Consider the following 24,476-nt stretch of genomic DNA (forward strand, 5'->3'; position numbering starts at 1 on the left):
GGTATGTCTTGCTCTCCAAAATGCCATTAAGATTCTGCTCATTTCTGTTTAGATGCAATTAATTGACTGTGACAGGCAACAGCAGTGAAAATCCCTACTGTTTTCATGTTACCATTATGGGATAGCTACCTGAATGTATAAATATCCAAAAACTATGTCAATGATTATACAAATAAAATAATTTTACTGGTTGAGTAGCATATTGCAATTACAAGATACATGATTTCACTAAATTCAGAATGTAGTTTTGCTAGTAAAGGTCAAGGGAAGGGAATGCTACAAATTAATAAGCCTGGGATAAGAGTAAAGGTCAATGTTAAAACAAAGGCATTTGTGTTATCCCACTTCACACCCTTTGCAGCCAGTTTGGGTCTAGTTTTATTATGGACCAAAGCTCTTAATCTGAAGCACGGAGAATCAGATCATTTTTCAGTACATGTGGAAGCTGTAACAAAATGTATTAAAATCAGGGAATGAGGTTTTGAACTCTATGCATTGGATTTTATGTGGGCTTGTCTTTTTGAATTATGCCTACATGTGGGCATCTGGGGGACTGGAGATAAAAGAGGTGCACTGTCATAGAATAGAATAGAATAGAATAGAATAGAATAGAATAGAATAGAATAGAATAGAATCATAGAGTTGGAAGAGACCACAAGGGCCATCGAGTCCAACCCCCTGCCAAGAAGGAAACACCATCAGAGCACTCCTGACATATGGTTGTCAAGCCTCTGTTTAAAGACCTCCAAAGAAGGAGACTCCACCACACTTCTTGGCAGCAAATTCCACTGTCAAACAGCTCTTACTGTCAGGAAGTTCTTCCTAATGTTTAGGTGGAATCTTCTTTCTTGTAGTTTGGATCCAATGCTCCGTGTCCGCTTCTCTGGAGCAGCAGAAAACAACCTTTCTCCCTCCTCTATGTGACATCCTTTTATATATTTGAACATGGCTATCATATCACCCCTTAAACTCCTCTTCTCCAGGCTAAACATGCCCAGCTCCCTTAGCCGTTCCTCATAAGGCATTGTTTCCAGGCCTTTGACCATTTTGGTTGCCCTCCTCTGGACACGTTCCAGTTTGTCAGTGTCCTTCTTGAACTTGTGGTGCCCAGAACTGGACACAGTACTCCAGGTGAGGTCTGACCAGAGCAGAATACAGTGGCACTATTACTTCCCTTGATCTAGATGCTATACTCCTATTGATGCAGCCCAGAATTGCATTGGCTTTTTTAGCTGCCGCGTCACACTGTTGGCTCATGTCAAGTTTGTGGTCAACCAAGACTCCTAGATCCTTTTCACATGTACTGCTCTCAAGCCAGGTGTCACCCATCTTGTATTTGTGCCTCTCATTTTTTTTGCCCAAGTGCAATACTTTACATTTCTCCCTGTTAAAATTCATCTTGTTTGTTTTGGCCCAGTTCTCTAATCTGTCAAGGTCGTTTTGAAGTGTGATCCTGTCCTCTGGGGTGTTAGCCACCCCTCCCAGTTTGGTGTCATCTGCAAATTTGATCAGGATGCCCTTGAGTCCATCATCCAAGTCATTGATAAAGATGTTGAATAAGACTGGGCCCAAGACAGAACCCTGTGGCACCCCACTAGTCACTCTTCTCCAGGATGAAGAGGAACCATTGATCAGCACCCTTTGGGTTCGGTCAGTCAGCCAGTTACAAATCCACTGAGTGGTAGCATAGTCAAGTCTGCATTTTACCAGCTTCTTTACAAGAATATCATGGGGCACCTTGTCAAATGCCTTGCTGAAATCAAGGTAGGCTACATCCACTGTGTTCCCTTCATCTACCAGGCTTGTAATTCTGTCAAAAAATGAGATCAGGTTAGTCTGACATGACTTATTTTTCAGAAATCCATGCTGACTATTGGTGATCACAGCATTCCTTTCTAGGTGCTCACAGACTGTTTGCTTAATGATCTGCTCCAGAATCTCCCCTGGTATTGATGTCAGACTGACTGGGCGGTAATTATTTGGGTCCTCTCTTTTCCCCTTTTTGAAAATAGGGACAACATATGCCCTCCTCCAGTCTGCCGGGACTTCGCCTGTTCTCCAGGAATTCTCAAAGATGACTGCCAGTGATTCTGAGATCACATCTGCCAGTTCTTTTAATACTCTTGGATGCAGTTCATCTGGCCCTGGAGACTTGAATACATCTAAACTAGCCAAGTATTCTTGTACTATCTCCTTAGTTATTCTGGGCTGTGTTTCCTCTGCTGAATCATTTGCTCCAAATTCTTCAGGTCGGGCATTGTTTTCTTTATTGGAGAAGACTGAGGCAAAGAAGGCATTGAGGAGTTCAGCCCTTTCTGTGTCCCCTGTTTGCATTTCACCATCTTCTCCTCTGAGTGACCCCACGGTTTCTTTGTTCTTCCTTTTGCTACGAACATACCCATAAAAGCCTTTTTTGTTGCTTTTAACCTCATTCTGTGCTTTAGCTTTTCTGACTTTGTGTCTACACGTGCTGGCTATTTGTTTGAATTCCTCTTTGGTGGTTCCCCCCCCCCTTTCCATTTTTTGTACACATCCTTTTTTAATCTTAACTCAGTTAAAAGTTCTTTAGGTAGCTACCCTGGCTTCTTTAGGCACCTTCCATGTTTCCGTCTCATTGGTATTGCCTGAAGTTGTGCTTTTACTATCTCCCTCTTAACAAACTCCCAGCCATCATGAACTCCCTTTCCTTTTAGTATTACTGTCCATGGGATCTCACCCAGCACTTCCCTAAGTTTTATGAAGTCGGCTTTCTTAAAGTCAAGAAATTGAGTCCTAGTATGCTTGGCTGCTCCTTTCCACTGTATAGTAAACTTCAGAAGAGCATGATCACTCGCGCCTAATGATCCTTCCACTTCTACCCCACTAACCAGGTCATCAACATTGGTTAGGACCAGATCTAAAATGGCTGTTCCTCTTGTTGCTTCTCCCACTTTCTGGACAATGAAGTTGTCTGCAAGGCCAGTGAGGAATCTGTTTGACCTTATGCTCTTGGCTGAGTTTGACATCCAGCAAATATCCGGGTAATTGAAGTCGCCCATTACTACTATCTCCCTTCCTTTTGCATGCTTGGCCATCTGTTCCAGGAAGGCATCATCTATGTCCTCCGTTTGGCTTGGGGATCTATAGTAAACTCTGTGTGAGTGAGAAGGAAAACTGTGAGTGAGAAGGGAAGGTGCCCTCTCCCTGCACCATCCAGTATAATCCAGTCTTCCCTCTTGGGTTTACCCATGTTTTGTTTTTATGCCTTGGCAAATATAAATAGGGATTTTCTATGTGGTATCTTTTAGAATGTTTATGTAGGCCAGAGAGAAAGTATAGTAAAATACCATAAACTTCACGCAAAAGCAGTATATTCTTGAACCCAAATGAAAGCACCAATGAAGTGGTATGTCAATCAAAATGGGGTCAAACATAGGGTAGCTGACAGTTGGAGACTTAAAGGAAACATCCCTTTGTGGCTTATTTCTGAACACAACTCCCCAATCTACTGTTGAAGCTATTTCTGAACACAACTCAACAACCTACTGTTGAAAATAGTAATTAAATTTGTATATATTTCATCGACTTAATGAGCGCCAGATGTTTGATCAAGAGAGCTGAGCTAAAAGCTGAGCGGAAGATAAAGGTCTTTACAAAAACAAAAAGTGCAGATTTATTTTTCTCTAAGCAGCAATGGGATTATATAAATATAGTCATTTAAAATCTGTTGTTCTTTATATGAAATAAAAACATGATATAGACACAGTTGCCAAGTATATGACACTGCAAATGCCAAGTAGGAATGGAATGAGATGTTGAGTGACAGGGGATCTTGCCACTTGACTCAATTTTTATAAGTTCTAGAATGTTCTGGAAATGCAGTTTGCGCTCCATTTCTGTAATTTCCCACAACCCTGCTAGTTCCACTCTCACCTTCCCTAAACCTGAAAAGCCTTACTTTGGGGACTGAAGACAGAGCTAACATGAGGGGGCAGGCTGGCAATGTCCAGACAGGAAAGGTCCCACAACGCCTCTGTTTAGCTAAAAATACTGCACAAAGCAAAAGCGGTTGGGTGGGGGGGGGGTTAGTTTTCTAACTATAAGTCTGATGATCCCCAGCAGGAAAGAAGCTACTCCACATATCATTTACAACTAAGAAAAAGTCTTACAGGTCTTTCTTATATACAAATGCGCCTTCAGCTGTCTGTTGCTCCTTTCTTTTAAGGCAGACATTTCCCACCCTAAGACTGCACCAGGGAATGACATCATGGTGTAGCACGCCGGCCCACCCATGAGGCAGACTGAAGCAGTTGCTGCAATCCCATGAGCGGCGAACCCTTCCCACTGCCAGAGTTGTGTGGCTGCTGCTACAGCCTCTGGAAAAATCTTTAAAAGCTCACGTGAGGCTTTGGCGGCAGCGGCAGCACCTTCCCATTTTGCCTCAGGTGGTAAAACAGGATGGGCCACCCCCTGTGATGCAGCATAACTCCCATGAGGCACTGTGTCCTTAATTTGAGGGGGACACTGGCAGGTTGTTGAGGGTAGCCTAGCCGACGCTTGAAGCAGCTTGTGAATCTTTTATTCTTTTAAGAAACAAACCCAAATCCTTGGCCACCTTGGTCCAAATGCTCTGAGATTTTCACCCCTTCTCCCACAAGAGCTGAAAAAAGTTTGGACCAAATGTCTCAGCATAGCACTCCATTTAATAGTATAGGCAGCTTCTCCAGGGCATATAGCAAAAGCTTTATCTTCATGGCAATAGCTGCTTCTTATAAACATTAATTTCCCAAAGTCCAACACCTTCATGCATCGTTAGATATTTATATCACACTGAGCTTATTAAGTACAAAGTAAGTAGTTTACTGTTATTCATGTCTAAGGTAGTGAAGCAAAAAGAGTGGTTCCACATAAAGTTTTAATTCTGAATATCTTTCTGAGCAAATTTATTCATTTTGATTTTTCTGCACATGGCCATCACTGCCACAGCACACTAATTTTGAAAACACATCAATAATCAGAACAGACATTTATCACCTAGCTATTTGATTTATGAACTTGAGAGCTTCTGGGAGCAGTATACACTTCTCATAATGATCCATTAAATTGAGCAGCTAGCTGAAGATTGGTCAGTGATTGTTAGACATTTGTGCTAATTTGGGCGGCCGCGGGGGGGGGGGTATACTTCCATTGTTTTGATATTTCTGATAGCTTATCACCAGGGGACTAAATATTGAAATTTCCATTTACCTATCTTCAGGCATCTGAATTACTTTCAGCATAACTGGGCAAGGTTGACAGTAATTTGTTGCAGATAATTTTCAAGCACATAAGAATCAGTATACATTTTGGTGAAGATAGCAAGGTTTGGAATTTCACAAATGGCAGGCGATTGTTCCACGATAAATATGTAGTACATCCAAAGCCTGGAGTGAGGCAGATTGTGTCAATGGGACTCCAATCATGTGCCTAATGACCATTGGGAAACTTTACAGTGAGCATACTGGAAAATAATGATTCCACACTAGGATGTAAGATTACTAATAGTGTGTTTATTTATACTAGACTAATAGGCTTGGAGCCTAAGTTAAATTAACTTAAGGAAGCCATGGATGAATGCACAGGGACTTCTGGGGCAGAGGGGGTGGGAAACGATCCTTCCATAAATGTCCATAACTTATCTTAGGTTCTGATCCCAATTCTGGGAACCCCCACCTCCAGCATCCTATTCCACATTTTTGGAGGGTGGGGAGGGCAATCAGGTAATTGGAGGAAATAGAAAAGGGTATATTTTCCTTCTGCAAACTTCAGCTAACTTATCTTAGGATGGAAGTCATGGTTTGATTTGCCTTATAAATGCACCATTTCCTACCATATACACACTTTCCATCTGTACCCATTGTGCGGTGTGCCTTTGAAGCACTTGCAAAGCTCTGGCAGTGCAGCTTTCCCTGGAGTGTCCCATTCAGACTATTCTGTATTTGCATCATAACAGAACCTGTGCACAAACAATAGTGGCCAAGGATAATAGTCAAGCAGCTAACCATGCCATTGGTTTTAATGTTTGTTTGATTGTTTTTAGAAAGTCAGGTGACACCTTTCCACCTGTCCTGCCAAGAATCACGATTGAATAATGCTTTCATCCATGTGGAATAGCGAAGGTAAAATGTCATTTTTAAAGACAAGAGTGGCAGAGTGCTGGGGGAGAAGGAAATGCAGAAATAAAATGACACAGGTGTGTCTTTTATGTTTTCATTCTATTTATGTTGGCTGCTGAACATTTTCTGATGACAGATGCCACCATTTCAGAACTGCACGGTTACATATTGCTCTCAATCGACAGGGGACCATATACAAAGCTAACATTTTGCTAACATGAAAAGTATCAAAAAAAGTGAAGTTGTCTGTTGTTTGAAGGGAAACTGTTGCATGGAGAAAGTAAAGAGAAAAGGGTGCAGATAGGAAAAGCTCTCCTAATGAACAATTTCTTCATAATGAACAGAAGATAGAGGTTATGTAAAAGGGTATTTCCTCTTTTGCATTTCATTTTGCTCTGCCTCACTTTATGGTAGGACAATACCATTTTTAAAAACTAATAGCATGTCACACATAGGGCATGCTGAATTTTTCAATTTTCAAATTCCAAAAATGAGGGGTGCTAAAAAGTTGTAATATGACTCGAGAATTCAAAATCTATTTGGGCTAAGTTAATATAAGACGCAGGTGGGACGCAGGTGGCGCTGTGGGTTAAAGCCTCAGCGCCTAGGACTTGCCGATCGAAAGGTCGGCGGTTCGAATCCCTGCGGCGGGGTGCGCTCCCGCTGCTCGGTCCCAGCGCCTGCCAACCTAGCAGTTCGAAAGCACCTCCGGGTGCAAGTAGATAAATAGGGACCGCTTACCAGCGGGAAGGTAAACGGCGTTTCCGTGTGCGGCTCTGGCTCGCCAGAGCAGCGATGTCACGCTGGCCACGTGACCCGGAAGTGTCTCCGGACAGCGCTGGCCCCTGGCCTCTTAAGTGAGATGGGCGCACAACCCCAGAGTCTGTCAAGACTGGCCCGTACGGGCAGGGGTACCTTTACCTTTACCTTTTTAATATAAGACAGGAGTGCCTGGCGTGCTCTGGTCCATGGGGTCACGAAGAGTCGGACATGACTAAACGACTAAAGAAATATAATTCAGTTTTGCTTTGTTGGTAAAATGTGTGTAAATTTGCATAGAAATCACTAAAAAGATTACCAAGTACTTGCACTTACATTAAATATTATTATTTAGCATTACTGACATTTTCAGAAGGTAAAATTAAAATTCTTTGGTTTTCCGAAAGCAGTTTATGTGCTTCTTCATCAAACGCAGACTTATGAAGCTAAATGTTGTCCAGTGACAAAAACAACAGCAGGTTTGAATTCCTCAAACCCAAAAACCTATTTTTAGGACCTCTCACTGAAGAAATTTGCAAAAATTGAGTTTCACTCCCTAAAATGACATGCCATGGTGTTAAAGGGTGCTTTCAAAGCAGCTGGGTGCAATGCAAGTTAAAAGTAAACCATGACACAATGTGGAATTAAAATGCTGCCAGACATTCATTGAGAAGAAGTAAGCTATGCAGTCACGATTCTGCATACTCTGTGCTAAATTATAATCATAATTCTTCTTCATCAAGGTAAACAAAATCCTGTGCTAAGAAACTATGACTTTTCTGGGTGCATACTATTTTGCAAATTCACTCAAGGAATGAACAGATTTTCTCCATTTCATTCCTTTCTCATTCTGTTAATTTGATCTGCCCTATATGCCACCTCTTTTAAATTAGGGTTTCTAAAATCAGTTCCAGACTCAGAGCATGCACACTTTGTGGCAACATGCAGTTGCTTCAATTCACTCCTATCTTTTCCCCACCCCCTCTATTTTACCAACAAATGTTCATGGTTGTTGTTTTTTACAAACTAAACAGTAGGTTTGGTGACTAGTAGCCCCTCTGTTAAGAAGCTTTCGTGTCACTTTGACAAAGAGAGTGGAAGAATCAATTATTTGACAGACGATGGGGAAGTGAAACTATTACCTTAATGAGAACCTGGATGTGTCCTGTTGCTTTTGAAGACATGTAGTACCAGAAACTCAGCATGCAAGTGGTGCTAGACTCTGCCCATCTGGAGCTCTTGAGAAGTGCTTTTTCACCTCTTACTCCTAGTGACATCGCTTCAAGGTAGAGGAATTGTCCTGGAATCAGAAATGATGCAGGATGCGAAAACGGCAACAATAATAAACCAGCCGGGGGGGGGGGAAGAGAAATGGAAAAAGTACCACTACAGAGCTTGTTGTACTAAGCAAAACCTCTCTTAGCCACCTCTTATCACACAGAATATTTTTGGATGAAGAGGTCTGTGGAATGGTTAGAAAAGTTGTTGTTTAAGTGTTGTTTTTAAGTACCGGTAGTCATCTATGCAGTCACATAACAGATGCTGTACTGTGTTCCACCCATGCCCATATGTAGGTGTAAGAACCACCTCCAGCACTGAACAGCTTCCATTATAGCCTCTTTATTGCTGAAAACCCTTATATGAAACTCTTACACCTGGCACGTATTTGGTAGCAGACATTCCACTAGGGACAACTTGGCTGCAACCCCAATAATTTATTCTTTGCCCAGACCAACTTGACTTGGTTTCCCTAACCTTCTGCATTCACAGGACAGCTTAAGGTCCAAAATAGTTTACTTCTACAGAAGCTCAGGCTTCAGTAATACAGTTCTGGATACAGCTTGTAGGCTTTGCAGACACAGATATACAAGTGGAAAGTATTTATATTGCTCCAGCAATTCCAAGGCACAACGGACAGACTCACTGACTGACTAACGAGCTGATATGCCTTAATCACTTATATAGACAGTACTGGGCTGTTGTCATAGCAACTGGTTTGGCTGATTCTGCATTTGATGGCTTTTCTCCTACATGGGGTGATTTGTGACCATGAAAGGAAATTAAACCCTTCCTCCATGCCTAGTTCCTCTAACATAATCACTCTTCTGATCCCCATTCCAACTGTAATCAAGCATTTGTACATGTACAAATGTATACTCTTCCCATGACCACGTGGGTACCCCAACTTCCTTTGCTTCTCATTTGCTGAATTCTAGATTGCAATATCCTTGGGAAAGAGACCTGTCCCTCTGTTCTTTGTAAAGCTTTGTGCATGCTGATGGTGGCATACAATTCAACATATATTTTTGTATGGACATAAAAGCTCTTAATGGAGAAGATCCCTCATACCCCCCACAATGTGAATCTCACTTTGACATTCATTGGTTGTTTTAAGTCTGCAACAATATTGTTCGGAAATGAATGCTGGCATGCCAACTCCAGGGGGAAGATCTAATCATCATTAAACACTGCAAAGAAAAGGTCACTTCTGACACTATAGGCATATTGTGTATTATCACAGCCATGGAAATAATGATGCTGAGGAACTGAGGATTCAAACAAATAGCATGAAATATGACTTTCCAGTGTATGATGAAAAGAAAATCATTTGCAAAAATGTTTCAGGTGCCAGCTGAAACATTTATTACAAACAGAGTTCCTTTATAGAGCAAGAGGTACAATTATATTGATGTTTCTTTGCTTAGCCACAGGAAAGTACATAATATGAAAAAGGCATTGTAAATACCAGGTTAGGCAACCCTTTCAGCAATAAAGACTCTGGAGGTGATTTTTGCCCACATATGATCAAATCACTCTTCTAAACATGAAGGCTAGAAACTTAACATAAAAATGGAAAGCTGGAATTGTTAGAAAAGTAGATAAGCCACACGGAACAATGCTAGAAGCCACTTGTCTCCTATGGACATTCCCAGCTCTTCTGTTTGTATCTCTTTCCTTTTGGATTACATATACAGGCTATGGTTTCAGCACCTGGGCCTTTGCTTCTGCTGCTAGCTCACCCCTTAATTTTTTATGGAGCGATTACCCAGCTTCAGCTGGCAACTTAGATTGCTCACAGGGGTGTTGTGACAAAGGCTTGAATGTTTAGTCTTGACTCTGTGGAATTATTCACTCAGTGAAATGTCTAATTGGTGACTGGCTCGGCTTGTTACCTGGTACCGATGTGATATGGCTTCTCTTTGCCACCTGAGAAACAAGTGTGCAACTCCCTTGCACTCTGAGAAAGCAACAATTAAGAAGAGGCTGCTTTGCAAAACAGTGTTATAACTGCATTATAGAACTGTTTTCAGCATTGGGGATTTAACCAATTTAGATATTCATAACAGGACTCTAATCCGATTTAGAACTTGCCCTGTGTTGCATGGGATGGGATGGGATGATAAGGTTTGTGAATGCAGATAAATTCCCTGTGCTGAAGTGGCAACGTACCTTTCCCATTTCCAAGTGTGTGGTCTTTTGGAGGCCTGAGGCTTTGAGGTGAGCTGGTTCCTATAACCCAGTCGAAGTTATCCGCTAGGGAATTCTGCCAACCACATAAACCATTTTCAAAAGTGCAGGAGGTCCCACATTCTCTCTCATCAGTATTATCTCCACAGTCATCCTCAAAATTGCAGCTTTGTTCTGGTCTATAACACTTGCCATTGAGACATTCCAAATAACCATGTGAGCAAGAGCCTGGAAAAAATATACACACAAACAGAAAGAGAAGAGAGAAGGATTTTGATGACAATGTATTCCATTGTTTCTAGCCTGACTTAATTACTGACGTTTTCTTTTACTGCAGTGAGGCGTTGAACCACATTAGTGATTTACAAAGTACATGACAGGAAGTTCTGGATTACTCAATGAAGTGATCAGTAATGATAGTCAAGCTTTTTTGAATTAGGTGGCGCTGTGGGTTAAAGCCTCAGCACCTAGGGCTTGCCGATCGAAAGGTCGGCGGTTCGAATCCCTGCGGCGGGGTGCGCTCCCGCTGCTCGGTCCCAGCGCCTGCCAACCTAGCAGTTCGAAAGCACCTCCGGGTGCAAGTAGATAAATAGGGACCGCTTACCAGCGGGAAGGTAAACGGCGTTTCCCTGTGCGGCTCTGGCTCTGGCTCTGGTCAGAGCAGCGATGTCACGCTGGCCACGTGACCCGGAAGTGTCTCCGGACAGCGCTGGCCCCTGGCCTCTTAAGTGAGATGGGCGCACAACCCCAGAGTCTGTCAAGACTGGCCCATACGGGCAGGGGTACCTTTACCTTTACCTTTACCACCACTGATTCAACCTTCCTCGCAGGGAAGGTTAAATAAATGTGCTCTATGGGTGTGATCAGTTCACACATAAACCTGAGGTTCAAAATGCTGACTAACATCCAGAATGGACTGAATGGTCCACTATATTCAGGAGTTCATTGACAGATATGTAGATGCTATTTAGCATGAAGTCTGAAAACCATTATCACATTTGAAATTTTTTGAATGCCATTTTTAGCAGAAATGAATTAAGGTAAGAGGAGGGAGGCGGAACAATCATACTTTAACTCTTTCTGAAACCGTTTAGATGGAAGATAGTCCTTTTGGAGTATCTGGAGATCAGACTAAGCTAGAGAAGGAGGAGGAGGAGGAGGAGGAGGAGGAGGAGGAGGAGGAGGAGAGGTATACCTTGCCAAAGAAGTCTCCATGAAAATGTAAGTGAATGGCACATGCCGGGGGGGGGGGGGATTCAGGAATAACGTTACACATTAATAGGCATACTGAGCAAAATGAAACTACATAAACTATTTATGCATGTGCTTGCACTCTCTGGTGGAGTTCTAAACCTACCGATCAAGAAGAAAAGCCTTTTAAAACCACATGCACTGAATTCAAGCAAACATGTGAGGACTGGGATGCTGCTGTTTTGTTTCATTTTTAAAGGGAAAATGAAAGAAACTAACTGTCACAGAGATGTGCACACCAGGTAATAAGGAGAGCCAACCAAGGGGATGATAAGGAAAGCCACAACAATTTCTTTTAAAGATAGTACAAAATAATTTTAATAACTAGTTTTAAAAATTGCACTCTACGCTGCAACACACTGGCCCCAAACTAGACAGAACTAGGCAATTAAGAGAACAATCCTGTGCCCACTTTTTTGAGAATAAGCTCTGCTGAGTTCAGAAGGACTGACGTCTTGGTAGATATATACAGAATGTTGTTTTCAGTGTTTCCGCACTAATAAGAACTGAGTGGGAATAATCCAAAGACAGCTGAGTTCTTTTAAACCCTATTGATGCCATAGAACCATAGAAAGGGTTAGAAGGGACCCTGAGGGTCATCTAGTTCAAACCCCTGCAATGCAGGAATCTCAACATGTGGTTTCCCCATCCAGTTTGAAACCATACTGGACCCTGCTTAGCTTTGCAAATGTGCTAGCAGTTTTATTGCTGCACCAGTAGGAGGCTGCAGTTGGAACAATTTCCATTAAAATACATGGGCTGTACAACATAATCCTATGAATGTTTACTTGGAGGTATATCCCACTGTATCCATGAGGACTCATTCCTGAGAAAGTGTGTTTAGGGTGCAGCCTTGCAGTGCAATTCTACAGCATTGCTTGCTTCAAAATATTCACAGTATTATCTGTTGATTAAACAGAAGTCATAAAAGTGGTCTGGCTATTTAATGGACAGGAGAGACTCCTTTGAAAGGGGTCAATATGTTTTTCCACAGCAATGATCTGCAGAAGCTGTTAGCAAGTGGACTTTTTGTTCTTACAGGGCAGGCACATTGACCATAATAGACTCCAAGGAGATGTTAGTGTCTCTAAGATAAAATTCATGAACTGAGGAGGATTTACAACAAATAATGATAATGACTACACAGAAACTTTTAGAATCAATGTGGTAAAAAAAACCCACACAAAACTTTTTGAAAATGAGAATGTTTTATATCATGGTGCTGGACAGAGTTTGCTTGGCCACATGGTATTCATGTCCTGGCAACATCCATAGTAGACTACTGCTGTGGGCTATACCTGTGGATGCCTTGGAAGAATACTTAGAAGCAAAGTAAGAGCCAGACTTCAGACTTCAGCATATAGCACTGATGGACTCCCCAAAACATATTCCTTACATCCCCAATGCACACAGATTTTATCTTCTTCTGTTGCTGCTGTCACAGTAACAACACCACTCCCCACCAGGCCTCCCACTGCCAGATCTTAGGAAGATGGTGACCAGAGACAGAGTCTTTTCTGAAATAGTGACCTAGCTTTGGGACTCTGTATCCCTAATTATTCACCCAGTGCCTACTCCAAGCGCCATGTTAAAAAAGAGTTTGCATGCACTGCAAAGTCTTCAAAAGGCACAGTGATTTTGTTGCTTTATGGTCACTTTGACTCCTTCTGCTGTTGTGTTATTCAGTTTCTATTGTTTACTGGTTGCAATGTTTTAATTGCAGCTTTAATATTATTGCAAGTCACCATGTTGCCCAGCAGTAATTGATGTAAGATATTAAGCATCACGGTGATTTCTTAAATTACAGTAATGCTACTCAGTGTTTGCACACTGCTCAATTTTTGAAACAGAACAGGAATAAAGGAAGAAGTATACTTCATGTGCACCCATCTACATGTGGGGATCACAAACTTCCTACCAATGAGGGGAATTTGTAGTGGTAAATTCTTATATTCTTTTTATAGTTGTGGAGGCAGACCAAACTGCTAGATTTTGTATCTCCAAAGATTGGGCGTCAACCACTATACAGGCAACTCCCCACTTATGCGGGGGTTACGTTCCAGGGCCATGACACCTAAGTGGAATGTGCATAAGTGGAGAGTCCTCATGGGTCATGAGGAGACCCTCCCCAAAGCCTGAAGATGATGTCCTCTTCGGGCTCTGGGAATCATCTCCTTGTGAGCCAGAGGGGCAGCAGAACTTTGTTGAGGCTGCTCTCCCTCCCTGTCTAACAGCTGACATGTAGGAAAGCGCAGCAGCAATTGCTACACTGCACATCAGTTGAGCAGCCTCAACAAAATCCCTCTGTCCCTCTGGCTCTGGGTTTCAAATCCGGGTACCTGGCTCCCACCTCCATGCATTTAAGGTTCCTGTTTGCAGAGAGACTATCCAAATACAGCCAGATATACTTAGGTCCAATACATGTGCCTTTTGGGGGTAGGAAGAAAGTTCTATTACCAGCCTATTCCTTCAGTAATTTTACTTTACCTACCAAACCACTCAAGCTACAAGAGTAAACCTTGGGATTAATCCAGATTTAAGAATTACTAAATGGGTGTAATCTGTTTTCACCATCTGAGATAAAATTCTAATCAGTGGTTTGGAAAACAAAAATTTGGGGTTGTATTCTGCTGAATTGGTGGGTTGAAACCAAACACCGGATTGTGGACTAGTCTAAAATGACTTATGAAAAGGAGCAGCATTGTAAAATCAGTTTCATTTAGTAGGAAAGCAGGGTTCTTTGAAACTATTCAACACTGGGACAGAAGATTCATTGAAAATGGAATGAGCACAAACAGAGTCTGTCCCTGTATTGCATCGTATGATTGTAAACACGACTATCAGAATTTCAAATAAGGCATTTTGCTAATGGTGTCCACAGCAGGACTTGCAGATCATTCTGTCTTGTAGAATGAAATTTACTGCTAACATTTGCACAGCAACATTTCGACTTCTATAGCAGGCAGTCTTTTTCTCCCTTTGACAAAACATGTATATTATAGTTAGTATGTATTGAGAGGCTTCAAGATAACTATACCAAGGCAAATGGGATGAATAGCATTATAAACCCCCAGTTTACACTGATATTTGTGAAGTGGAAACAATAACAAGGTCACTGATAGAGGTTATCAGGAGAAGTGGAAGTATAAAATACAAATATTTAAGCTTGCACAGAAAAGTCATGTTTTTCACAAGGTGAAAGGTCTTCTCATGTAAACCCTGACAGATCTGGATATTGTAAGTTATTGTTAAAGAGATTGGGGGCAGGTGGACAAAAATGCTTTTGAAGAGTTTTCTACTCTCGCATTAAATTCTATTCATCCCACAATCTTTATTCCTAGAAGTGAACTGGGTCATATATTCTGTCTTGCAGCTCTGTTGTGAACAGACACAGCATGCTAAAGTATGTTCTCTTAGCAATACATGCCTGTTTGTTCAGAGAATACACCTAAAAAGTTCTGCTTCCCCTCATTATTTCTCACCAAGAATCTGACCCAGCATCCATGAGTTTTGTTGCAGTTGTCAATAAGCTAGCATTCGATGAGCATCCAGACTGGGTTTAATTCTATTATTCTGATTCATCTTCCCTCTCCCTATATTACAAAATAAACACATAGATAAAATAAAATCACTTGATCCGATGTCCATGTCTGTTTTATAACAGTGTAAACAAAATAGTTGTGTGACTATTCAAGCATGGTTTTTATCTGCTGTTATTACTGTTGGTTTGCTTTAGTGTATTGTATTTTAACTTTTGCCAGTAGGGCCAATTTGCTAGTTGGCCAGTTGGCATGGAGACGGCAAAGGGCTGCAGTTGGGAAGAGGTAGCATAATAGGGTATTTGAAAACACACCACATCCTTCGGAAAGTATGGCTGCCATTTCTGCTAGAGGAGAATCCCTAAGACACAGAGAAAGCAGCAAACTAAGCCAACCTGTGTGAAGAAAAAGGTGATATAGATTTGCGTCAAACAATCTTCCAAGAGAGAATCCATGGACATGAGAGAACAGAGATGCGTTTGCTACTGAAGACAGAAGGTAGCAGGAAGCTTGGAGGTTGTTGTGTCAGCTGACCAACGTATTTCAGGAAGCTTGGGAGCAGGGATGGGACCACTGCTGGGATCTGATGATGTTGGCCTGGCTGTTGTTATTTTTATGGTGTGTTTTTTTAATAAAAAAATTACTGTTCTGTCAGTTGTAGATTTTTCAAATGTCTAATTTACATGTAACTTGAGGGATGTGATTTTGATGATGCTGTTTTGTGCTGTTTTGCTAATAATTTTCTGACTGTGAGCCAGTTTGGGAGGACATTTAGTTCTGAAAAACAGCATCTAAGCTGAAAATAGATAGGTGATAGATAGAGATGATAGATAGATGATAGATTGATAGATAGATAGATAGATAGATAGATAGATAGATAGATAGATGATAGATAGATGATAGATAGATAGATAGATAGATAGATAGATGATAGATAGATAGATAGATAGATAGATAGATAGATAGATAGATAGATGATAGATAGATAGATGATAGATAGAGATTTCCCTCAGTAGGACTGCATCCTGCCTTACTTTATTTCTGCCTGAACTAACCCTCCTCTGACTAGAAATCAGTCTAGATGAGACCATTGCCTGGGACAGAACACTTAACAATTAAAAAAAAACAATAGTGAAAAATTAACAAATTGTATTTGGAAAATACAAAAAATAAAGAGAAATAAATTAACTGAGAAGGACAGACATGCATACTAGGATATAGAACCAGCCGCTGAAGAACGCAAAGAGCTCCAGAGCCATTCAAAATAATATTTTCTTTGCCAAGTAAGTGCCTAAAACGACCATGGAAGATGCAAGAGGAACCTTTTTTGGGAGGAAGTTTTATAAGTTGGGTGCCACTACTGAGATGGCCCTAGCTCAAGCATCTATGTACTGTAACTATGATGGCACAAGCATTTGGAGCAGAACCCCTGAGGAGGGTCTCTGTGTGTTCAGGAGGTTCAGGATAGGATAGGTTTATATAATTGTTTTCTCATGATCTTTTCTTCTTCCTCTACTGCTTACACAGCTTCCTTCCTTGCTGTAAACACCTTGCAGGACATACTTGCTTATAGTTCTCTATACATCTTTTTCAGTTCATAAGATACCATGTACACTGATGGTGTCTTAACAGTGGAATCATAGAACCACAGAGTTGGAAGGGACCACGAGGGTCATCTAGGCCAACCCCCTGCAATGCTGAAATATTCCACCCAATGTGGAACTTGAACCCACAACCCTGAAATTAAGAGTCTCATGCTGTGCTGACTGAGCTGTCTATGTTCTAGTAGTACTAATAGGAGTAGTAGTTAAGTATTCAAAGTCATAAGTATCCTCTACATAGATTTTGGGAAGTTAATCGTTTTCAAAAATAATGGAGGGTAGCACCAGTTTCCAAAACCAACAAACAATTATGCTATTTGTGTTTACATTACATATAATACATTAAATATTTAAATATATACAATACTCTAAAATTAATTATGCTTTGGTTTTTTGAGCATAATGTAATAGCTGTAACTCTTAATCAGAAAATATATCCTGTAGGAGACGTGAGATGGCAATTGCCTTAAACGAAAAGGTGCGCTATACTTGAAATGTCTGAGGCATGATTAAGTTTTTGAAGTGCTTCAGTAAACAGATGGAGGGTGTTTCAGCTTGGGGGTCATCTCAATTTATTGAACTTAATTATTCACAACCTTGTCATTATACTGTTCAAATAAAGAACTCAGTCAGTGCTGAATGGCTGGCAAACTTTATTTCTAGGAGCTGGAAAAAAAACAGAGCGCTATTTTTTTTTAAGCTGAGTTTTGTTGTCAGTGCAGTTTCCTACACTATAACATGCTGTGCTCAGCATAATAAAGATCAAAGAGATATGAGTCTTTAGTGCAGCTAATCCCATTGTCTCTGGATCTCCACAATTCCAGCAAAAAGTTGCATTAAAAGCACTGACCTTGAAACTTTTGAGTACCAAATCGTGGCAGGTGAACAAGAATGGGACAAAAGAAGTGATTAATGAGCTTCCTGCCCAATTGTGTTAATCTGAAAGTGTTTAGAGAATATATATATATTCATACACACACTCACATATGACTAAAACCTTGGATATTCTATAAAAGGAAATGGGTCCCACATGAATGTTTGTAAGGCTTTAACATCCCTGGCATGATGATAAGAAATGAAAAGCTTTCACTGTCCAAAAGAATTGATTTCGAATTTCCAACCATCCCAAGAGTCTCCCAACTGCTTACAAACTGCCAGGTGAACGTGGCCAAGAAGGTTTTGTTTTGTTTTTCAAATAAAGCACAGAACTTTGGTTCAGAGTCTCCAAAGCAGCAAGGGCGCTTTAAAAAAAATATGTCTACAACAAGAATAATAAATTTTCTTAATTCCCAGTGTAGTTTAACACCATATCGGTATCATATGCTAAACAAAAGGCCAATGGAGATGGAACATAATACACCTCCCTGTCAAGCACACCCATATCTCCAGGCTTCAGTAATTCCCTGCAATAATAAATGCCTTGTCAAAGGGGGCAGTAAATTGCAAGAAATATGTCTGACAATCACCATCAATTTTATTGCTTTCAGGCTCTGATTCTAAAGCACACTCACTTAAATATTAGGTTGTGCTGGGAGGGAAATAATGTTTCTCTTCAGGATCAGGGAACGTTCCAGATAAGTATGGGGATGTGGTCTAGGGTTCAATGGGAAAGGGAATCAGGTAGGAGCACCTAATGCAAGGGGCGCTCAAAAATGCCCCGGGTGTCCTGGTTTTTATTTTTTTGAAATATGGCAACCCTAACAGCAGGGAATAGGGGATGGGAAAGTCCCCTTGTGCAAACCTCTTTCTGCCCACAGTTCTCAGGAACTATGGTGGTATCTTTAGCTACTCTGATATGCATTTTAAACCATAAATGTAACATTGTTAAAAATAGACTTTTGCACTTAAAATTGTAAACAAGACTTTAAGAACATGCCCCCGAGAGCAGCCGTATGCATTGATATGGATATATAACTAAGATTGTTCTGTTTACCGAAGCACAGACCCATCAGTACTAAAGTAAAGAGTTCCATCAAGAGAAGTCAATAAATTAAAGGCTTTGACTTCAACTATGGGCTGCAACAACCCAGAACAAATTGGTGTAACTGGGTACAATTCTCTCCTGCACAAAACCACAACAAGCTCCTTATTTTAAGTGATCTCTTATTTTAGAGGATCTCATTTTAAAAGGTGTCCTGCATCTCAGCTCCATTTCACACAGCAGATTTTGAATTACTTTGTCAATTACTAGGGCAATGTCCTCATTTAACACATTTCAGAAAAGTCTGAAGTAATCCAGCGATCTTCAGAGATCCGTTGCTACACAGGGGAAATGTTTGTGCAACCTGCAAGCATTTATATGTGATGGGGAAGTTCAAAAAGATTCTCCCTCTTTAAAGTGACTCAAATATATTTATGCTTTTTCAATAACCACATCCCATCAATGTGCTGATTTCTATATTACTGAAATAGAAAAGTGAAGTGGGGAGAGAGATCTTTCTTGACATTCTCAAGTAATTACCTGTTGGGGGTGATGCTGTAGGTTCATCTGGCAAGAACTCTGATGATGGCAAGCATTCCCTTGTAAACATGATGTCATCAAGGGCTATATATCTGTAGCCTTTTCCTACACGCCCTTCAAAGGTGATCTGGAAGTCCTCATAGGCTTCTAATAGCAGCACTTTTCTTTTCCAGAAATTCCCCTGATTTCCAGAGAGGTTGAATAATACTTGGGGGGGATTTGATGCTGTCACCTGGTAGACAGTTAGTGATCCAGTGTTAGCTCCATACATGTGGTAGTAGAATATTACCTGAAATGAAGAGAAGGAGTAAATATGGAGCAGTGACTTTAAATAATACTCGCTTCATAGTGAAAACACTATGGTTCCATGAGAAAAGAATCCAACAGACTATCTGTCAGTGTGCAGTGGATTTGCAATATTTATCCATTTAAATATCTATAGTCCATTAATAATTTTACAGTAAAGACCAGGTTTTAAGAGGAAGGTGGTGGGACAGGGGAACATGAAGCAGTTGCACTTCTTAATAGAGATACTGAATTCTTGGAGACTGGTTCAGTATCACCCATGAAGTCTCATTTTAGATCCAGTGTAATAAAATACACTGTCTTCCTTTCGTTGTTTTGAGTTAACTTTGTTGTTTTTGATTGTTTCTTGTTGCTTTAATATGCTTCTAAACTGCCTTGAGAATTCCACAGTAGGGCACCTTAGAAACCTAATAAATAAATAACTTCCTTTGAAAAATAAATGTTTATTTCCCACTATCAAATGTTTTGGGGTGGAATCCAACTGACATTTTAACCGCAATAATCTTTTTTATTCAAATATTTATCATTGCTTCATTTCAATAGCTTATCAGAGGCACACAAATTATTCTGTACATTTTTATCATAAGATGTTTTCTACACCCAGCAGCCAAGATCCAAACACTAATGTCACTTAAGCAATGCATTTCATTCAGAACAAATGAAGTTTTCAACAGAACCTATTTCCCTTTTTGGAGGTTCTACACTGAAAGCAATATAATACTGCTTTACAATAGCACTTGGCTAATTAAAGGAACAAGGTGATACCTATAAAACCAAATATTTTCTCTAAGGGACGCTTAAGTGATGTTTGATTCTTGCAATTAGTAATTAACTTCTATTGTTCCTGCTAGACAGTCCTTCACATACCTTGCAATTTTTGCTCTTTCTGCTTACAGTCACACTAGTAATTCTGGCTTCTTGCCCTGGCAATTGAGGGAAGGAGTTTTTTATGAAGATGTAATGACCAGATGGTTCGTGCAAGGTATGATCAGCTACTGGCCCAGTGCCTGCTCTTGGGATTCCTCCAATTCTGAGATTCCAGTCAAAGTCATCATTCTGATCTTGTTCCCAATCACAGAGATCAAACTCAAAATCACAGCGCCCAATGGACATACCTAACAACAACAAAAAAACCCCAACAAAATTCAAAGTGTCTAAAATTGAAAAAGAATGCAAAATGCTGAAATTAGCACCACAATAACAAGCATATTCTGCCTTTATGCTCAAAATGGAGGGAGTCTCATTTAACTAATGAAAGGCTTTTTAACAGGTGGCTGATGCACCATCATGCAAAGGCTGATGGTGATAATGACATTATTTTAAAAGGAATTTAGATTAGCAAACAGCCTTTTGTTTAATTCAGGCTTATTTTACCCAATAGGTATCTAATTGCAATTCACAAATGAATGTTTATAAGAGGCAATATGGGTAAACCAAAAATATCCGGTACCTTAGATAGTTATTTCATAATATTTTGAGAAAAACAGAAATCTTTAAATTTTTAATTGTTAAACCTATTATTTTAAGTTTCTAAGTTATAAGATTCAAAGATCGCAACAAACCAAGCAAAAAAGAGAACAAACTTTTTATATATTTTAGTAACATACAGAATTATATTAGATACAGGAATTAGACCATCGGAGAACAAGGTAAACTATTAAAAGAAACAGCAGGATGCAGCTTATTTCATATTGAATTACCTGTGAAATTATTTATTTGGACTTAACGTTACTTCAGTATAAAAAGAGATAATTAAAAAAGAGCAAAAAAACAACTTGACTAGATATGTTCTTTTATATTCAAAGAGAAGGTACAATTTGCGAGTCCAGGCACAATGATGCTGCAGGCGGTGGGAAGTTGAAATAAGCACAGAGCAACCATTTGGGATTAAACAGGCCACAAGTTTATTTATTAGAGATGTCATCAGGGTTTGGTGTAGGCATTGGGTGTGTATCCTGTATCAACCAGCCTGTCTGCTGTCATGGACTGGCTGGATGCAGAGCCAACCCCCAGGGGAAGAAGGCTCAGAAGCAGGGGATTTGTGGTGGGATGGTGATGCATGTTCAGAGGGAGAAGAGGGGGCAGACTGGAAGGAGGAGGTGTCAGAAGCTGCAGAAGTAACAGAGTTTAGTGAGCAGGAAGAGGCTGTGGCAGAGGGCAGTCTAGACTCAGAGGCAGGAGAGGAAGGGTGGCAGGAGAGAGAGATGAGGCAGGCTGCTGAAGAATCCAGAGAGTCTCCCCCTCCTGCTGTGACCAGATTCCTTCTGCCCTGGTCTCCCAGAACACAGAGAGAAATGAAGGTCAGAACAATGAGAGGCTTGCCCACGACTGGCTGTAACCATGGGAGAGCTCCAGCAGCCAGTGGAGGAGGAAGTGATGTCATCCCATGCTAAAGCCAGAAAACAACCAGGCACCACTGCAGCTGCACTGGACTGCCCTCTCTGGTTGACGGTAAGTGGTACTTCCATCTTACAACCAGGGAAATCTAAACTTATGCTGAAGTATTCTTTTAGCTAGCTAAATTAATGAGGAAAGGGCTTTGGAGAATTGCAGAAGGCAAATTAAAGTTTCACAATGTATGTTTCCCCCCGATATTTTTGTGTAAAAGAAAGTTGTATGGTCTTTTTAAAAAGAGGCACTAGAGCTACTTTAAAATGGATATTCCCCCCAACAGTATTGAGGTTTCATTGGGAAACAAGGATGGATTGCCTCACAAATATGTGCTTGTCACTTGATAACTGCTGCATCAAGTGAGAACCTCTGTAATCATCAACTAAAAGAGGACAGCTGTACAAGAGGCAGGGAATCATAGAACAGTCATTGGAAGGGACCCTAAGGACCATGTAGTCCAACTCCCTGCAATGCAGCAATCTCAACTAAAGCATCCATGACAAATGACCATCCAACCTCACATATACATGGGTGCTTTTCAACACATTTTAAGGAACCTAATCAAACTTGCTGCAGCTCACCTAAGCAGACTAAGAAAAGGCTTTTCGTTTTCTTACCATTTAAAGAACCTCTACTCTAATCCTCAAATCTCCCATTTTATTTAATGGACTGCAACCTGATAATAAAGCTGGTATTTCATATGTTGAGAAACTAAGCTGCAGTGGTTAGACTAGGACAGGCATAGGCAAACTCGGACCTCCAGATGTTTTGGGACTACAACTCCCATCATCCCCAGCTAACAGGACCAGTGGTCAGGGATGATGGGAGTTGTAGTCCCAAAACATCTGGAGGGCCGAGTTTGCCTATGCCTGGACTAGGACCAGGGAGTCTTCGGTTCAACTCCACAAGCTCACTGGCTGTTCTTTGGTACATCCATAACTCTCAGCCTAACCTATGTCTTAGGGAAGAATGGAATAAAATGCAATAGGTAATAATAAAACCTGGCGCATGTTTGAATTTGCAACCATAATAAATACATCTCACTGAGACTGCCCTTCCTCTGTCTTGGGCCCAAGCTCCAAAACAAGTAAAGTTTCCAAAACAAATCCCAAGTATTATGCCAACACTTCCATCAAAAAGACTTCTTACTGCTGGTCCTCCTGGGCCCTGCTGATTTAAAGAATCAGGGCTTGATGAAAACATCAAAGAGTGAACCACCACATAGCCACTGCAGCTCCCAAATGCAATGATTATGTCAGCTTTAAGAGACTGATACTGAACTTCAAACAAAAAACTAAACTCAATTCAAACATTAGACGTTCATCACAGCTGGTCAACTTTCAGCATTGTCAACACATGGTTTCATAAATCTCAAGCGTGATTTGTTGTCAAGAGACAGTACAGACTACATTCTCATTTTAATTTATTTAAAAAATATATTCAAGAAATGCATTTTCTTTGTCATGCACTTCTCTGGAGGGTGAGATCACCGTGTAAGCAGGTCCATCCCAAGCAGTGCTTTGTGATAGTAGATTATCACAGCTAAGACGGCATCATCATTTGGCACACTTTGAACAATTATATTCCTTTTGGAAATGAAGTGAGCATAGCTACCTGATTATCTTATGTCAAAAAAGACCTGACTTCAACAATAGATTATATTCTAAACTTAATTACATTTTTGTCTGCTGAGGAACTGTTCCACTGTGTCAATTTTTTTTTTCTTAGACATTCTTATTATTATCAAGATAAATTAATGGGGCATGTAGGGGGAGATTAGATCTAATGTTAGGTTAGGAAAATTAGTCACTGGAATGGGACAAATCCCCTTAAAAAAACCAAAAATCTATTGCAAAGTCTTAAGATGGGATCAAGTTGGTCTCCTTCTGAAAGACAGGTGGCAAAACGACCCGGTACACCTTAGTGTCCTAGCCAGTGGCAGAGGTCAAAATTTCCCTTCTTTTGCCTCTGCAATTCCAGAATAACACAATTTTATTTAAGCACAGGCTTTACTCAAGCTCACCCATGATGTAACTAAGGACTGCAACATGTGATTTTGCCATGTTGCAACATGGAGTTTTCCCTTTTTTGTTGCCTGTACTTAAAATTTTCAAATTAGCATTCCTTGTTAAAATGAAATAAGATATTTGGATGCATAAGATGCAGTGTTCAACATGAAACCTTTCTTGTTATATTGGGAAATATTTATAGGATTCATCCCCAAATCTTTTAAAATGTTTGGCATCATTTTGCTTTGTTTTCTTGCAAATTTGAGAGCACCAAATTGCAATTTGCTGGGTAGGTATGCAATTGCCCAGGCAGGCGCATTATGTGACCCATGAGAGTAGCAAAATAACCAGAATGTACAACAGTGATGGGATAAAATCAGGCCAAATTAACAGCAGCAGGCAGGGCAAGCGTTGTCATGGCATTGGGTCCCCGGATCAGTTCATCATTCCACAAGCCCCATGTTGATGGAATGGATCCACTGGATTTGGATCGCCCCAAACCTATATGACAGGAGTCAGCCAGTGTTGAACCTTGCTGTGGTTCAAGCCAAACAAGC

General features: G+C 40.6%; 1 protein-coding gene across 2 annotated transcripts in view; it reads right to left on the reverse strand.

The window, feature by feature from the left end:
* MALRD1 (MAM and LDL receptor class A domain containing 1) overlaps positions 1-24,476 on the reverse strand; it is a 234,181-nt gene that overhangs the window by 124,399 nt on the left and 85,306 nt on the right. For both annotated transcript variants that reach the window (XM_079948258.1, XM_079948259.1), the window contains 4 exons: positions 20,387-20,634; positions 19,214-19,502; positions 10,344-10,589; positions 8,036-8,193 (listed from right to left, as the gene is read on the reverse strand). In XM_079948258.1, coding sequence (XP_079804384.1) covers positions 8,036-8,193; positions 10,344-10,589; positions 19,214-19,502; positions 20,387-20,634 — 941 coding nt within the window. The remainder of the gene's footprint in view (positions 1-8,035; positions 8,194-10,343; positions 10,590-19,213; positions 19,503-20,386; positions 20,635-24,476) is intronic.

The sequence above is a fragment of the Podarcis cretensis genome (assembly GCF_951804945.1).
Source record: "Podarcis cretensis genome assembly, chromosome: 12".
NCBI classification, from domain to species: Eukaryota; Metazoa; Chordata; class Lepidosauria; order Squamata; family Lacertidae; genus Podarcis; species Podarcis cretensis.